An 18633-nucleotide genomic window follows, 5' to 3' on the forward strand; every position below is an offset into this window, starting at 1 on the left:
CATGTGAGCCTCTCCATATGGCAGCTTGTTTCATCAAAGTCCGACAAGGGAGTCTACTGTTAAGATGAAGTCAGAATCTTTTGTAATCTAATCATAGAAGTGACATCCCCTTACCTTTGAGGTGTTATATTAGTTAGGATCAAATTACTTAAAGGAAGGGGGTTACAGAAGGGCATGGATTTTAGGAGGAAGGATCATTGGGGCCATCTTCCTGACACAGGGGCAATAATACCTACTTTACAAGATTGCTGTGAATATTAAAAGAAGTAACATATATTTAAAGTTCTCTTTATTTTTGGACCTGACCTTAAACTACCTTTCTAGATATTATTACCTGTTAGTCTTCTGCATAGGAACCAAACTTACTATTATTACTAATAATATGTTCCATTTTTTTCTTTCCATCTAGACTTTGTGGACTCTGTTTCTTTAATTTGTAATGATTGCCCCCAGAAATTTGACTTGTGAAATTCTGTTCATCTTCCAGAGTCTATCTGAAATGTTACTTTTTTTCATAAACTTTCCTTCACCCAGCAGACTCAGAAGTCATCTCCCTCATCTGATCTCCTCTAATACCTTTTATAACTTTATTATGGCATATGTCAGCCTGTCTTGAGTTTTTTCTTTGTTCCTTAGATTATGAGCTCCTAAAGGGCAAGGATTGTGTCTTAATCTTTTCTTATCCCCATATTATTATAACATCAGTTTTAAAACACTGTAAGACAACAGTTGTTGATTAATGAATTAGTTTTTCCAAGGTTTAGCAGTTTAATAACTTGTAGACACAGATGTAAGGAACTTTAAATGGTTGTGGTTGTTTTATATGTTGTAATAACAATATTTCTAGCACTATAGGGAATGAAGTATTCCAAATAAGTTAAGTTTACAGTTAATCTTAAATACCCTTTAATATCCCTAAATTGATTTTATTTTAATCACTATTAATTAATTCATTCATTTACTCATCCATTTTTTTCAGTCAACAAATATGTAAGGATTTATTATATGATAATCCCATGTATTAGGGTCTTGGGATGAAAATCTAGTATCTTTTGTGTACTTCTCTGTCATAACAATAAGTTACATTATTAAAGGTAATTTAACCTTTTATTCCTGACTCAGGCATAGTATTTTGAATATCAGATATTCAGCTGTAACACAGTCATAATACACAATATGAATTATTAAGCTAAATAAGGGCTATTTGTCTCTACCTCCAACTGTATTGCTTGGGCTTCTAAAACTACTTTGTAGTTTTCCTCTTTTTTTGTCACTTTTGTGCTTTTACTGAGCTAGTTTCTAGTCCCTTTGTTATTTTCTTATTCTAAAGTGCTATGTGCTGGGAAATTACGTAGCCAAATATGTCAGTGTTCTGTATAAAATGTGAATTCACGGACTCTGAAGTTGTAAGTCGAAAGAAAAGTACGTGAGATAGGACATGAAATCTGTTGTGATACCTGAATTGAATTTTTAAAAATTCTTTTCAGAAAATGAACTACTTTTCTTTACAGTTACATTCTAGATAGTTTAAATTGTCTCATATGTGTTGCTTTATGAGTCATAAAAGACTTCCAGATAAAGTCAAGGGTTACAGTAAATATGGTTCAACTTTTCAGAAGTTTAGTTTATGCTACTGTCTGAGTTTTCACAGACAGCTGCTTAATGCCACTGTGTATTTGTAGATCTACTCCGTAAGAAAAAAAAGATAGGTGCCTCATAAAGCAACAAATCAATCTCTGGACAGCAGTGTACTGAAAAGCATGTTAAGGAATGCAATCACATACTGTTTATCACTTTCACAAAATTAACTTTGTAAAGTCAGCCTAGTTTTTATTTTATCAAAAGGTTAGTCACTATACCCATATATTGTTATCTTCAAAGTTTTAAAAAGAATTTTTATAATCCTCTTCAGGTTCCTTCTTTTATTATTAAGTAGCTTTGGCATTATCTTGCTAACCATTTAGGTTTCTAATTTGGTATTTAGTCTTGTTAATGTTTATTTAAACTATAAAGGACAACAATGGTTTGATTTAATTATGTTATTTTATAGTGTATGTCCTTTGGCAAGCATTCAGCAATATAGATCTGTCCATTCAGAATATTTTTCAGTTAACTTAAATTTTTTTTTCCTAGGTTAAAACATGGCCATACTTTAGTGACTAATCAGCCTAATGCTCTGCTTATGAAAATTTTACCATCATTATCTTTTTCATTTTGGACTGAGAAAATGAATCCAGATACAGAAGAAAGCACGGGATGTTGGAAAAAAATACCCGTTAAACAGTGGAATATCTAATAACTAATCTGCAAGAAGTATTAAAGAAATAAAATTGTTATGCTTCGATTTTGGCATGGTATTGACTCTCTAGCACATAGGTAGCCCTCTAAAAAATCATCCAGTTTTCTAAATTATGGAAATTTTGTGGAAGACGTTGACCTGGATTTTGAGCCTCGTCATGGCTTCATCGGAATTTCATAGTGACCCCAGGCTTTCATACAGTTCTCAAGGTAGGATTCCTGCTTTTGAAACTGACAAAAAAACGTTGCTATTAATCTTACAAGAAAAGACTCTGAATATTTAGTTTGGATGAACGTTTTCTTTGGGATGTATACTGGTAGGAGCGGAGGCCTACTGTGTCAATTCAGTGCTAGTTTCATAAATGTTAATGAATCTAAAAGAGTCTGTTTAACTGGTCCTACTAGTATTTAATATCCAGTGCATTTTAGAGTTGACTGGTCTTTCTTAGAAGATGATAGACCTAGGCCTCTTCTTCTGAATTCTAAACTTTAATAAGGTTACTCATTGCCAGGATTTACAGGCAAGGTCATGTTCAAAGGAATCCAAAGGTTTTTCTTGTAAAAGAGCAAGAAAGCAGACAAATTCTGATATAAGATCCTTCTAATATGGACCCTTAGTGGAAAAATATTCTTCCAAACTTAAGAATTCTGATATAAGGACTGGAAGCTAAATAAAAGAGTAAGAGTTATAAGAAGTTCAACTTTTCAAATTCTAACCCATAGGTCCCTATAATTTTAATCTGTAAAACTGAGCTTCATATCATAGAAAAGATCTTAACAGGGGTCCCAGGGGTGAAGGTCATTTTGTTTTCCATGGACCAGTCCAATTCTTATGGAATTATTGAAAGCATACCTTTTAGATTCTCCTCCCATGAATGTATAGTTCATTTTTTTGGTGCTGATGAGCCAGATTTTCAAGGCTATTGTAGATTGATGTATATATCTAGAAGTCCATATGTACAAAATGTGGCTCTCAAAGTAAATCAGCAAAGCCAGAGCATTTAGTATGAACTCTTATTTATGAGAAGGGAAATAAATATTATTTTTCAGTTTTTTTCCATTTGGTCATGGTTTCATGGGAGTTTATATTTGTGGATGAACTTCATGTGTAGACAGTGAAGCAATTTGCAGACATTTGGTTCCACCTTAGTGATAAACTTAGATAAATGAAGATGTGGTTAAGAAGGTAGATTGGTAATATATAGTACACCTAAGTGAGGAAAATATATTAATAGTCCTCTGAATTTTTAGTCAATCAGATAATTTTTAAACAACTTTATTTTGATATAGTATACATACCATGTAATCACCCATTTAAAGTATACAATTCAGTGGTTTATAGTATATTCACAGAGTTGTACAACTATCATCACAATCAATTTTAGAACATTTTCATTACCCAAAAAAGAAACTCTGAAATCATTAACAGTCACTCCCCAGTTCCCTCCAAACCAACTTACCCCCAGCCCTAGGCAACCTCTAACCTATTTCTCTCTGCAGAGATTTGCCTATTCTGTATACTTATATAAATGGAATTCTATGTGACTGGTTCCTTTCACTTAGCATAATGTTTTTATCGTATTAGATAATGAACTTTGATTATGAAGGCATTCATGTCATACCATGTATCAGTACTGCATTCCTTTCTGTTGTAGAATAATCTGTTGTATGAATATACCATGTATTATTCATTCATTCATTCATCAATTGATGGACATTTGGGTTATTTACCCTTTTGGCTATTATGAATAATGCTGCTATGAACATTCATGTACAAGTTTTTGTGTCAATGTACGTTTTCATTTCTCTTGTAAAAATACCTCAGAGTGGAATTGCTGGGTCAGGTGATAGTTCTGTGTTTAACTTTTTGAGGAACTGCCAGACCGTTTTCCAAAGTGACTGCTGTATTTTACATTGTGACTGATAATTAAAAAAAAAAAAAAATTCTACAAGACTGTAGAGATTCTATATAAACTCTTTTGGATAACTTTCATAAACATATTTTATCTGAATGAAATTCTGTTCTTTTACATATGTGTACTTTCCACTGTTTTTTGTTTCAATATAAAATATTCATATTTACTGTAGAATTTAGCTTTTAGAATTCATGTCTTTAAAATTAGATTTAAAAAAGAAAAATAGCCTTTCAAAATAGTTTCAGAATATTTTTTAAGGAATGGAATATTTGGAACTTAATTCATTTTGAGATTTTAAACTTCTACTCTTTCATTTTTGTTTAATATAACATTTTTTGTCCATACCTCACATATAATGATGCATAGTTTTAAGCAATATAGTTGTTGTTTATACTGCTACTTCTTTGTTCTGTTAAATTTTCTTTTCTTCCATGTGTTTTTTCTGGATTCTCTGCCTTGTGATTACAAAGAGGAATTCCTGACTTATCTAGAACACTACCAGCTAACTATTCCAATAAGAGTTGATCAAAATGGAGCTTTTCTCAGCTTTACTGTGAAGAATGATAAGCACTCCAGGAGAAGACGGAGTATGGACCCTTTCGATCCACAACAGGCAGTATCTAAGTTATTTTTTAAACTTTCAGCCTATGGCAAGCACTTTCACCTAAACTTGACTCTCAACACAGATTTTGTGTCCAAACATTTTACAGTAGAATACTGGGGGAAAGATGGACCCCAGTGGAAACATGATTTTTTAGACAACTGTCATTACACAGGATACTTGCAAGATCAACGTAGTACAACTAAAGTGGCTTTAAGCAACTGTGTTGGGTTGGTAAGTAGATGTTATAATTTTAAATTTCTGATGGGAAAATAAATTCACAGTATAAATGTCTTTCCTCAGATTAATAAAATATATACATATATATACATATATATGTGTGTATATATGTATGTGTGTGTATATATATATATACCATTTATCTACGGAAGGTAACATTCTAAAATTTTTTTTATGTCTGCTGCCTTTGCTTTTGATAATCTTTTTCATAATGTTTGCATTGACTTTTCAAAGTAAGAACAATTTTTAAAACCCTATATTATTAGTAGAAGAATGAATGAAACCTCACGTTTCCTTTTAGAGTTACATTTTTCTGTTCAAATAGGATATCCTTAATGCATAAAAAAAACTCAATCATTATGGGGAGCTTAAGGGTATTGTATGTATGTATGTATATATTATGACAGGAAACCATGACATGGATTGCCTCCTTAGGTCTCTTTCTATACTATCTTTCTCTGGTAATCAACATAGCTTAAAATTACTTATGATCTACTTATGTTTATAAGTTCTTGAAGGAAAATCTTTTATATCAATGTCTCTTTATGAAATAATTTTCCCTATATTAATCTGAAAATTGATAATAAATCTTATTTTACTTAGAAATTGGATTTCAAGAGTATAGGTTCTAGCCTGGGCATTTGAGTCCATTCTAGTCTAATGGTAAATACATAGTTCAAGGTGGCACACAGTAATGGTTGTAGAACAAAGCATGTTCTTCTACTTCTACTTCCTCTAGTTCACACTTCCTTTACTGCTTTGATCCTGTTCAGGCTAGTATAGATGTTTCATTAAAGCTTTATCTGTTTAAAAGAGTACACACATTTTGATGCTCAACTCACATTTTCAGAAATTGTTTTTCTTCCTTACTCTATCACATCCATATCCTCATTTTTACTTCAGTATAAACAACTACATAATTACAGTTGGGTTTAAATAGTTCTAAATTTGGAAGGAATTTTAAGAACCACCCAGTGGAGAAAAAGTTTCACTATAGGTATATATAAGAATTTGCTCAGATCATCTATTTTCTTTAACTATTAATAAGTCAAAATGATTACTTAGATTTTAATATTTGGGTTTAATGCCTATAAAATAGACACATTGAAACCATTCCTCACTAGCTTCTTCCTCTATAAGCAGTGTTAAGCTTTATATACAAAAGAGATTTATCTTTTTGAATAAAGATAAATTATCCAAAATAAATCTGTTTTAAACTTCTTACATGTTAAAATGACATTTGCTGTTAAGTACAATAGAAAAATACTGTTCCTAGTCATTGACCAAGCTCTTTAAATTTGGCATTAACATTAATTATGCCATTGATAATTTTAACAGGGTGGGGAAATGAACAGATTTGAGATTTAGGGAAAAAAAACATTCCATTGTGAGATTTGAGGGAAGAGGAGCGATTGGAAATAAGATGAGTTAGATCATGTAGGAGATAATGAAGGCCTATAGCGAGACTATGGCACTGGGAATGGAGAAGATAGAAAGAATTTGAACCACATTTTGGTGAGAAAATTTATAGGATTTGTGTCATTAATTTTTCTTCCCTGGCATATAGTACATAGTAGATATTTAATAATATTTTTAAAAATTGAAATATCATTGAACTGGGTGTGCGATGAAGGAGAGAAAGTAATTGAAGTTGATTGAGGTTTCTCTTTTTGATGAGGCTGTATATGAATTTACTAGCAGAGAAAGGGAATGGTAGTGGAATGTTGGATTAGAAAGGAAGATGAAGAGAGTGATTCTGATATAGTAAATGTGAAGAATCTAAAGAAATAAAGGTTAAAGATGTCTAGTTGGCTTTTGGGAAATATAGCTCTGAAATTTAGAAGACAATTTAATTCTGGAAGCAGTTGAGAATTGCTGATATAAGTGACTACTGATGAAACTGTGATAGACGTTGATGAGGCAAAAGTGAGAAGAAGGTTGTAAATGGAAACTTTTCTGTACTTAAGGGGATAGCAGAGTGTCATTCATCTATTTTTCAGCCTCATTGAGACTTTCTGTGTGTCTTATTTTCTCTTATTTCTATTCGTTAACACCTATTTTACTTTGCTTCCTATTGAAACTGCATGGTACATGTTGACTCACTTTTTTTGTTGTTGTTGTTAATTTTTATTGGAGTATAGTTGCTTTACAACGTTGCTCGATCTAGGTGTGGTCTGCCAGGTTTGTCCACTAGTTACTATTTCCCCTTGGCAACTAATAAGGAAATTGTGAGCAGATACTTTGTGAGCAGATACTATGTAAATATCCTATTCTTCATCTCACTTTTACCCATCAGTTTTAGTAACCCTTGCCTTCATTCTTATTTTATATCATGTTACATTTTTAATCAAATGGAATATGTAAACAAGTTTTTCTAAAATCCCACTTTTCTAAGGCCCCTTTTAATCAATTCTGTTTTTAATTGTTCTATATAAAATAGTTTTCAATGTAGAGATCATTAGTGTTTTCTAATCATACTTCATTACCCATAGTTTCAGTTTTACAATGCTTGCACCACTCAAGGAAAAAATTCCTAACATTATAATCTATCAGTTGTTTAAAATATTGTTACTTTTTAGTTAGCTTTATATTTGAACCATGGCTTTCTTATTTAGGTTTTGTTTTTCTGGAGTTTCTAGTTACTTTTATTTTGTCTTATTGAGAAAAAAAATGATTTCTTTACCAACTGATCAGTTTCATCCAGTTCCTTAGTCCTTATACCTATTGCTTGGAATATATTCCATTCTTCTTTGGAGGCATTTTTCTTGGAGTGTATGGGTTAATTAATTTCTTGAGCTATTACACTTCTCTCATCTTGGGATTTCTTTTTTCCTAGGTTAGTTCCACATCTTCTTCTTTCTGAGTTTACATCCTGGTTTTGTTGGAGAACATCTTCAAGTAATTACCTCAGAAAAGGTGCCTGAGAAGTAAAATTTCTGAGTACTTGCCTATTTGAAAGTGACTTTATGTTACCCTCATGTTTGGTTAATAATTTAGTTGGATATAGAATTCTAGGTTCAAAAATAGTTTTCCTTCAGAACCATGGATGGTAGAATTGGAAAAGGGAAATATGGGCTATCAAATTTATCTCTATGGTTTTATATCTTAGGAAAAAATTTAAAGACCTAAAAAAAAATTGGTATTGATACATTTTGGGTGGCAGATAGAAGTCTGCTTCTTGTTCTTTTCCTCTTCTTTTAAACTTTTTTTTTTTCAAAATGATATGCTTTTCTCCTTATCTTTCCTGTTTCAAGAATTTTATAAATAATGTGGTAAGCTGTGGGTCTTCTTTCCTGACCCCTATTTTGTATTTGATGGGTGATTTCAATTTAAAGACCCTCCTTCAACTTAGAGAAATTAAAAAAAAATATTTCCTTAGTGATTTTATCTCCTTGTCCCTCACCACCCCATCCTGTAATTGGTTTTCTGCTTCTCTTATCTCTCTTTTCCCCTTTCTTTTTTCTGTTCTAAGTTCTATGAGATTTTCCCACTTTTGCTTTCTTTTTCTTTAATTGATTTAAAAGTTATAGCAGTCATATTTCTAATTTTCAACAGATCTTTCCTGCATTGTTTCTTTCTTCATATTCTGTTCTTATTTGATGAAAAATGATTTTCTTCTATCTCTCTAAGATACTAAAGACTATAAACCTAGTTAAAAAAGACCAATGACCCCATTAGACTTTCTATTCATTTAGTTATGTTCATAGTTGCTTCTCTACTTTTTCCATTATTAATTCATCCATTCACCAAGTGCTTATAAGTACCTACCATGTAACAGGGACTGTTCTAGGTGCTAGGAGTACAACAGTGAACAAAACAAGAATCCCTGTTATTGTATAGCTTACATTCTAGTGGAGGAGATACACAATAAGATAAATAAATAAAAATCATAATATGTTGGATACTGATAAGTTCTAATGTGGAAAAAATATTGAGTAAAGACCTTAAAAGGAATGAGGAAAGGAATACTGACATCTGAGGGATAAGATTTCCAGGTGGAAATCTTCAAGTACAAAGGTCTGATATGAGACTGTTTGAGGAAAAGCAAGAAGACTACCATGGCTAGAGCTAAGTGAGAGAGAGGAAGAGTAATGGAAGGTGAGGTTAGAAAGAAAACTTGGGGGCCAGTTGTTAGGTTTTAGAGGACACGGTTAGGATAGAATCAATGATGATTCCAGGCTGGGGGCCTGAGCAACTAGAAGAAAATAGCAGCCATCACATGAGATGAGAAAGACTCGGACATTAACTGAGATGGAAAAGCTGTAGGAGGAGTAGGTTGGGGGGTGGTATATATCATAACTTCAGTTAGATATGTTAAACTTGAGATATTGTATAGGATGCTGGGTATACAAGCCTGGAGTTCAGGAGAGAGATGTGAGTTATGAAGTTATTTTGGGGGTCATCTATATAAATATAACTGACATTTAAAGCCAGGAGATTATATGAAATTGCTTAAGGGAGAGTATATATAGAATAAATAAGAGGTCTAAGGACTGAGCCTTGGGTGCTCCAAGGGGTTAGGGAGGTTGGAAAGATGTGGAGGGGACAGCAAAGAACAGTGGAGTGAGAAGGTTGAAGGAAAACCAGGCAAATATCCTAGAAGCTAAGAGAAGGAAGTATTTCAAGGGAAAAATGCTGCTGAGTCAAAATAAGAGTATGACTGAAAACCAATCATTGAATTTATCAGTGAAGAAGTTATTGATGACCTTGGCAAAAGCAGTTTTGGTGAAGTCACAGTGGGGTTTGGAAAAGAGGCAAAAGCTTGATGCGAGTAGGTTTAAGAAGGAATGGGAGAAGAGTAAAGAATATATAGACAATTATTTTGAGGAGTTTTGGAAAAGCAAGAAATGATCAGTTGCTGCAGGCAGAAGTGGGAGTCTTTATCATTTTGTTTTATAAAAATGAGAATGATTGTGTAAAGAGAAGAGAAATTTCTGGAGTGAATTCTTTGGTAGGCGAGAAGGGATGAAATCATCTACATAAATCAAATAATTGTTCTTATCTAGGAGAATGGACAGTTCATCCATAATAACAGGAAATAATATAGAACATATGGACATGAGATGCAGGTAGGTTGGTATTTGTGGTTGTAGAAGTTTGCGGGAGGTTGTGCGCTGTTTTCTATTGGAATGGAAGATGGAAAGATGAGGTGTTAGGGGATTAAGTAGAGAGGAGAAAGTATGAAATATTTATCCCAGAGAGCAGGATACTGAATGAACTAGAGAAACATAGTATAATTGCCATGAAGCATCAAGGACACAGTTGAGATTTATGATGATGAATTTAAAGCAAGGCTAGTCTAAGGTAAGATGGACAAGATATTCAAAGGAGAGGAAGCCAAGGAAGTGAGAGGACAGGGATTGAAGAGGCCATCTAGGTAAGTAGTTCTTAAGCTGGGGTCTATGGATAGAATTCAGGGGGTTTGTTAACTGGAATGGGGAAAATTTCATCTTTACCTTCACTAATTCTTAAGTGAAATTTAACATTTCCTTCAGTTAACAATATAGGTAACAAGCCAGTAAAGTAATAGCAGTACCTGTAACTTTGTCTTGATAGAAATGATATTTTCATATCGTGTTACAGTTTTTGCAGGTCCCTTAAAATATTATTTATGTTAATCACTATTGTGAAATTATAGTAATTAGATCTATTGCAAAGCTTCTTATTTAAAGTGTTACAAAAAGGCATATGTATTACTATATTATATTTTAAAAATATTTTGATAACTGTATTTCATTATAAGTGGTTTTATTTATAATCCTATATATTTCTTTTGCATTTAAGATATTATTCTGAGAAGTGGTCCCCAGGCTTCACCCCTAGACCTTCAGAGGTATTCAGGGCACGTGCACACACACAAATTTTAAGAACCAATGATATAAGAAGATACTGAAGTCAACAATTATTCAGGAGTGGTATTGCAGAGGGTGACAGTGACCCAGAAGCTAAGATCTTTGAGGAATGAGGAAAGTGACTTTGGGTCAGTAGATAACTACAGCTAGCAGAGGGAGAAGGTGATGGTATGGGATTTGAAGGTGGTAAGGTTTTTTCTTTTTTTTTGGAGGAGAGAGGGATAATTGTTTAGAAATGGCAATGAGTACAAGAACTCTTAACCCTACCTCCAGGTCCAATAGGAGGTATGTAGGAGAGAAAGTAGCCACCATTCCAGAAGATTACAGGGAAGAAAGAATGTTATCTAGAGAGATTCAGGTTTTTGTTTGAGCAAGATGAAGTGAACATTCACAGATGAGGCTGAGTGTATAGGAGATTTTTTATATAATTGACCCTGAGTTTGAGAGGGCACAGCACAAGTGTTTTAAATGGTGAAGGGGGAAGTAGAAGATGGGATCAGAAAACATGATGTACTTAACCATAGGGGGAGTAGAATCCAGGGGATGGATCTTGGGCATTTTGGAGGGACTGGCATGACAAGGCAAGGGGGCATGATGAGATTTATCCTGATGGTCCAGAGGCCAACAGTGTAGAGGTGAGTGGGAATGCTGAGGGAAGTGGGAGTTGGGCTCTTGCTAGGCATGCACAGATTTCTGGGACTCCCACCTAACTCAGGTCCTCTATCATCTGGCCTCCAGCACCTTTCTAATTTCATAATCATTTTCCCCTTCCCTCCCTTTAGCCACAGTAGCTCCTTGCTTTTTCTCAAATACTGCATGCATGCTCCTACCCCATTGCCTCTGCATTTGCCATTCCCACTGTCTGATCTCTTTCCCAAGATATCTGTTTGGCATGCTCCTTCACTTTATTCAAGTTTCTGTTCAAATATCACCTTATTATAGAGGATGTTCCTGACCATTCTAAATAGTTTATATAATTCTCTCTGTCCTCTGATTACTTTCTGTCCTCTTACTGCTTTATTTTTCTTCTTGACATTTCTTACTACCTGATTGATTATTTATTTATATGATGAATGAATGACTTTTTTCTACCTCTTCCCACCAAAATGTAAGCTCCATGATAGAGCCAGAACTTTGGTTTTTTCACTTTTGTATTCCCACCACCTAGAACAGTACCTGCCATGTGATAGTGTGATAGGCACTCAAAACATACTTGGTGAATGAATAGACAAAGTTACAAGCACCCCTCAGGGGACTTCCCTGGTGGTCCAGTGGTTAAGACTGTGCTCCCAATGCAGGGGGCCTGGGTTCGATCCCTGGTCGGGGAGCTAAGATCCCACATACCGCAACTAAGCCCACGTGCCACAACTAGAGAGCCTGCACGCTGCAGTGAAGACCCAGCACAGCCAAAATTAATTAATTAATTTAAAAAAAAAAAAAAGAAGAAGAAGAAGTAACCCTCAGAGGATAAGGGAATTATAGTGACTAAGAGTCCAGTCTCCAAAGATAGTTGAGTGAATTTGTTACTTAGCTTTGCTCAGTATAGGTTTCTCATCTGCCAAGTAGACCTGATAGTAGTACTTACTTCATAGAGCTATTAAGATTAAATGAGATAATGAATGTAATCATTTTACAGAGTACCTAACTCTGGATTTTCTTCCAGGGCCTTTCCGTTCTTGAAATTAGAGATTTTATTTACTTACCAAGTTTCTGACTCTATTTTTCTCCAGCAACCTGAGTTTTTTGCTGAGGACCTTTTGACATCTTCTGCCCACAGTCCAGCATCACATGACTTTAGTGCTCTCCCCTTTCTGGGCAGTACTCTAGACACTTATCAAAGCTTCTTATACAAGCCCTCTTTTCTGCATGTGCCCTCTTTTCTTCAAGAGGCTTGCTCAGTTTGCTATTACTTTGTTAATCTTGATGGTAAAGTAATTCATGATCAGGTATTAGAGTCTGTTACTGGCGTATTATATTATTCCTGTCAGTATTTGCATTTAATTTAGGGACTAATATCCTTAAAGTAAAGCAAACAGTGGTGAAAATAATGTGAAGTGACTAGGTCTGCTTTTTTGTTTTTTGCATTCTTTAGCTCATTTCATGTAGGTGGCTGCCAACTTCATCTGTAAGTTAGAGCAGCTCTGATTATGTCTTATTTTTCTTTCCAAGCATGTGGTACTTAGCATGAATTTCCCTAAACAGAATCATAGAGGTTTAGATTCAAAGGGATCTTAGAGATTATCTGGACCAGAGGTTTTTAGCTTTTTTTTTTTCTTTTTAAATCGGCAAAATTCTTTTCTCAAATGAAATGTTATTTGGAAACTTAATATATAGATTAATAAAAGCACAGCTGATTCCTAATCCCAGGAATCCAAGCCATGTAGGTCTACCTTTGTTGTCTGGGGCAGTCCCCTAAGGGCACTTCCATGGAACCCTTAGGGCTCCCTAGAGTGCTGTTTTAAAACCACTAATTTACACCAACCCTTTCATTTTTCCAGCTGAGGAAATACGCTCACAGAGTTTAGTTTTATCCAGTGTTACAGGGTAAATTAGTTGGGTTAAGAACAGTCCTCACATGTGCCATTCTTAGGAAAACACTATTAGACAAGGATGGACGTTCTTATTTCTGATGTAGATAACTTACTATCTCATTTCTTTTAATCAGCAAATTTTATTTGCTGTATATACTACATATGAGACATTTTCTATGGGTGTAACTGATACCAAGAAACCCTTTCTTTAAGAGAGCAAATAGTATGGTTGGGAAAATAAAACATGCAGTTGGAAAGTTATACCAAATTTAAATACAGATTCAAGACTTGAGATGTAGCAAAGCATAATAGAATTAATTAAAAATAAATGATACCAATAATAAGCTCTGTTGGAGATCAAAGGAAGCTGAAGCTACTGCAGTTGGACTCAAAAAAGTTTTAAAGAGGAGCTATGACTGAGCTAAGTAGGAGATGTAAGGCAGTATAATACTGTAAATAAGAGCAGAACTTTGTGGGAGTACCAGTGCCTTCACTTACCTCTATATAATAATGGGCAGGTTCTTAACCTCTGAACCTATTACTTCATCTACAAAATGGGGATGTATGGGACATATATGAATTAAGGACATATATACTGGTGTAACATAAAACTTTAAATGGGAGTAGTTTATCACAATAGTTTATTTCTCCCTTATGTGTGTCTACATTGGACAGCTTTCCATGAGATCAGTCAGGGACCCATGTTCTTTCTCTTTTGGCTTCCACCTTTCCTAGGTCTTTTGTCAGAGAGAGTAGAGAATTCCACTGGAGAGGTTCTCGGGGGTTGGTCCTGAAAGTGGTATATGCTCTGCCTATTTTCTATTGGCCAAAACTCAATTACAAAGCTATACCTAAACACATAGGAGTCAGTTAAGTTGTGTGCACAATTTGGAAAGGAAATAAGTCTTAGTGAACATACAGAGGTCTCTGCTACCTCACATCGTTATTGGGAAGATTAGAGGAAATAATGTATGTGTTATGCTTAGTACAGGGCATAGCATGTAAAGGTATTTAAACATCCTTTTTAAAGAATAGGAAAATTTATATAATGTTTTGCTGAGTATAGATAATTCACTAAATTTCTATTCACGTGTTTTAACCTCCTTTTTGGAGAGGTATCAGTTTATTTTTGACTCCTGGTAATAATACTAATTAATATTTAAAATGATTCTTCTTGGTAAATTCTTTGTTTCTTTTTTTTTTTAGCATGGTGTTATTGCTACAGAAGATGAAGAATATTTTATTGAACCATTAAAGAATACCACAGAGGACTCCAAACATTTTAGTTATGAAAATGGCCATCCTCATGTTATTTACAAAAAGTCTACCCTTCAACAACGGCATCTATATGATCACTCTCATTGTGGGGTTTCGGGTGAGTGTGGGGCTTTTAGAAAGTATAGTCTTGTATTGCCACTTTCTTCTGGCACGTAAGGTAAGATTAATAATAAAAGTAAATAGGAATTTGAGTAATTAGAATGATAATGTCCAGAGTCCTCTTAAAAGATGTCACCTATTGATAGTTTTAAGTCAATTTTAGAAGCTCTTAAGAAGTCCATAAAATACAAACCTATGTAAAATTTGATTTTTTTTTTCTTTGAAGGGGAAACCTGATTTTATCCAGGTAATAGTTACAGCTTTCATGCACAGGTGTTCCATAGTACTCTGTGCTATTTGGTTTGCCTGATATTTTTATGCTAGTGATAGGAATCTAAACATTTGAATAAGACTTGAAGAGTCTTAAAGGTAGTATTCAAAGATAGTGTTAGTTAGAGTACTATAGAAATACATAATAGGGACAACAAACCTAGCCTTTAGTGGTCAAAGAAGACTTCAGGGAGGAAGTGACTTTTAAGCTGAGGGAGTAATGGGTAGAGTGTTCCATATAAAGGGAATAGCATTTACAAAGGTTCTGAAACAAAAGAGGGAATGTCACATTCCAGGAACTGACAGTTCATATAACTGGATATTAGAGAAGGGGTGAGATTCATAGTGGTTGGGGGGGAGTGGTTGTGAGAGGTGAAACTGGACAGATAAGAAATGGCCAAATCACAAAGGGCTTGTAAACCGCTTCGAGGAGTTTATCTTCAGTATACTGGAATCCCACTGAAAGGTTTTATGCAGTAGAAATACATGATCAGATTTGGGTTTTAAAAAGATTACTCTGGCAACCATATGGAGACTGATTTAGGGAAGAGAAAGACTAGCATAGGGGGTTAGGAGGCTGTTTAGTCTAAAGATTAGAAAGCTTAGAGAAATAGAGGATATAGCATAGCATAGTAGAAAGAACATGGGCTTTGGCATACTTGTGGACAAATTATCCAACCTCTCTGAGTACTCCTTTCAGCACACATTAGTTACTCAGTACAATGGTAGCTATCATTATTATTGGGGTGACTTTTTCTAGCATTTAAAGAGCCACTATATTAAAAAAAAAAAGGAGTAGCTTTATTCCATGTAGTTCTAGTAGCTGGAACTAGGAGCAGAATATTTCAGAAGGAGATTTCAGCTCAATACAGAGAAGAGTTCACCAACAAGTAAATTTAATAAAAAATAGAATGGGTTCAACAGGTAGATTTGTAAAAATGGAATGGGTTGCCTTGTGAATTAGTGAATGCATCACCCTCTTGTTTCTTCTCTGTATCCTTATAGGCTCTTTTACTTCTCCTTCAAGTACAAGTGTTCTTTGGAGTTCTCTCCTCAGCTGACTGTTCTCATTCTCCATACTCTCTTCTTGAGTAATCTCTGAGGCTTTTAATTATGGGAGGTTCTTGTTGGTCAAGAATAATTGGTACTAGAAAAAGGTCACTTAAAGTGAATCTAGTTGAGGCATGAAATACAGTATCATGGTAAATAATGAAAAAAGGTTTGATTTGTCTTTGAAATGAATAAAGAAGCTAAACATTATGGAAATAGTTTATCTTATATTTAACAAAATTTAGGCTATAAGTACAACTTTATATAAATTTTTTAAAAACTAGGATTCAAATATTTAGCTGTTTATTGTTATATAATTTTCCCACCATTTTTTCCATAACATGATGTTTAAAGATCACCTTTTGCAAAAATATTTAAAGATTTCATCATGTTCTGAAAGGTATCTCTTAACTGTTTGAGATTCAGGTTATCCTCTTTTGAAGTGCCTATTTCATGACTAGCTGGTATTTACCAGGCAGAGCCTTATTTTTCAATGGTTTAGGCATGAATCAGACAGTTCTCCAAATCTACTTTTATTGCCATCATAGACCACTCCAGGTTTGTCCTTTTCTGTCTTTAGTCAAGTCTATCTCCTAATTCTGGCTTACACACCTTCACTGGCTTCCCAATAGTGGGATTATAGTAGTAGCTCCCTAAATTCCATGGGAATGTCACTAGATGTTATTGGGGTAAAAATCACTTTATGTTTAATAAGTTTGAGAAATGTCTGGTTAAGAACTACCTTAATGGTGATACTAGCTCAACAGTGTCGTTCAAGTGAGATATGCATTTATAGGCATACACATTGCCAGTTAATCTGTTAATCAGGAACTCAAGTTTATATCAGAATATAAGATATGAAAACCCTCTTGACAGTGGGTATTTTTATCTCATATTCAAATATGAATTTTCCCATTCTAATTAGATTTAAGCTATTGATTAAACTTTTTTTATGAAAGTAATATCTGTTCTTTGTAGAAATTTTAGAAAATACAGGATAAAAAGAAAAATAAAAAAGAAAATGAAAGTTGCTCTTTTACCACCCAGAGATAACTGAATGTTCTTATAGTCTATTCATATAGATATTATTTTGTCTTTATACCTGCATTATCTACTTATGTATTTATTAAATAAATATTAATTTAGCATGCATATGCAAGACTATTCTCAGTGCTGGGATGCAGCAACAAATAAAGCAGGAAAAGTCCTTACTCCAAGGGATCTTATATTCTAGTGAGGAAAGACAGTTAACTAAATAAGCATTTAAACAAACATAAATACATGGCCAACCATCAAGAAGTAGTAAGTGACTAATGAAAAATAAACCAGATCAGGGACTTCCCTGGTTGTCCAGTGGTTAAGAATCCGCCTTCCAATGCAGGGGACGCAGGTTCGATCCGTGGTCAGGGAACTAAGGTCCCACATGCCGCGGGGCAACTAAGTCCTCGTGCTGCAACTACTGAGCCTGTGCGCTCTAGAGCCTGCACACTGCAGTGAAAGATCCCTCATGCTGCAACGAAGATCCCGCATGTCGCAACTAAGACCCGATGCAGCCAAATAAATACATAAATATTAAAAAAAGAAATAAAAATAAACCAAATCAATGAGATAATTTTGCATGGCTGTATATATTAAAGATATTTTGAGATTGATCAAAAACTCAAAATTATATTTCAGATGACAGAGATCTATGTACTTGGCTTTGGGGGAAAAGTTCTTTATTGTATATGTTTGTGGAGGAATGTTTTCTTTAACATTCAATACTCAATCCAGAATTAAACTGAGCAAAGCACATGTAATGAGTATCATTTGAACTACTAATCTCTATTTTGAAACAAAATAAAACAAGTCAGTTGTGTATTTTATTTTAGACTAAAAGAGATATTCATTACAGTTAAGCAGTCAGTTGACAATTATAAAATGTAGATATTGTTTTGTAATGATCTAATCATGTGGGAAAGATTTTAATCTTTAGAATGAAACTAAAGATGTTATCTTTTTAGATTTTATTCATTCAGTATGCATGTGTGTATATTACATATATTTATCAGACTACAAATCTTTTGAGTATAAGGATTATATCTTTTCATTTATGAATGTCCATCAAAGACACTGTATATATATATTTCTGATGGAGCAATAGCCAAGCAAACTAACAATTAAAAAGCTAAAAAGTTGAAAATTGTGAATATGATGATAACAGCAGCTACCTTATACTAAATCATATCAAATGAGAAACACTATTGCTAAGTGTTTATGTTAGCCAATCATGGTCTAATTCTTTATACAATACTTTAAATAAAAATAAGGAGAAATTGAATGAGAGTGAAAATTATCAAAATAATGTAAATTCTATCCTGTATTTAGACATTTAAGCTGTCCAGCCAGAGGAAGGAGAAGACTAGGCATGATTTGAATACATGAGTGGTTTCACGATCACAGAAAACTGAGCAAGAGTAATTGGAGAAATGTTAATGCAGAAAAGATTTGGCTGTCTC

The 18633-nt window shown here is 34.0% G+C and overlaps 1 protein-coding gene across 1 annotated transcript in view; it reads left to right on the forward strand.

Annotated features, from left to right (window-relative positions):
* Nucleotides 1-2411: 2411 nt before the first annotated feature.
* The window catches only part of ADAMTS6 (ADAM metallopeptidase with thrombospondin type 1 motif 6), a gene marked incomplete at its 5' end in the record, with an annotated part of 267294 nt that continues 251072 nt past the window's right edge, over nt 2412-18633 (forward strand). The window contains 3 exons of the mRNA XM_079702297.1: nt 2412-2508; nt 4685-5049; nt 14645-14813. Of these exons, the coding sequence (XP_079558423.1) occupies nt 2412-2508; nt 4685-5049; nt 14645-14813 (631 nt within the window). The remainder of the gene's footprint in view (nt 2509-4684; nt 5050-14644; nt 14814-18633) is intronic.

The sequence above is a fragment of the Hyperoodon ampullatus genome, assembly GCF_949752795.1.
Source record: "Hyperoodon ampullatus genome assembly, chromosome: 4".
Classification (NCBI taxonomy): Eukaryota; Metazoa; Chordata; class Mammalia; order Artiodactyla; family Ziphiidae; genus Hyperoodon; species Hyperoodon ampullatus.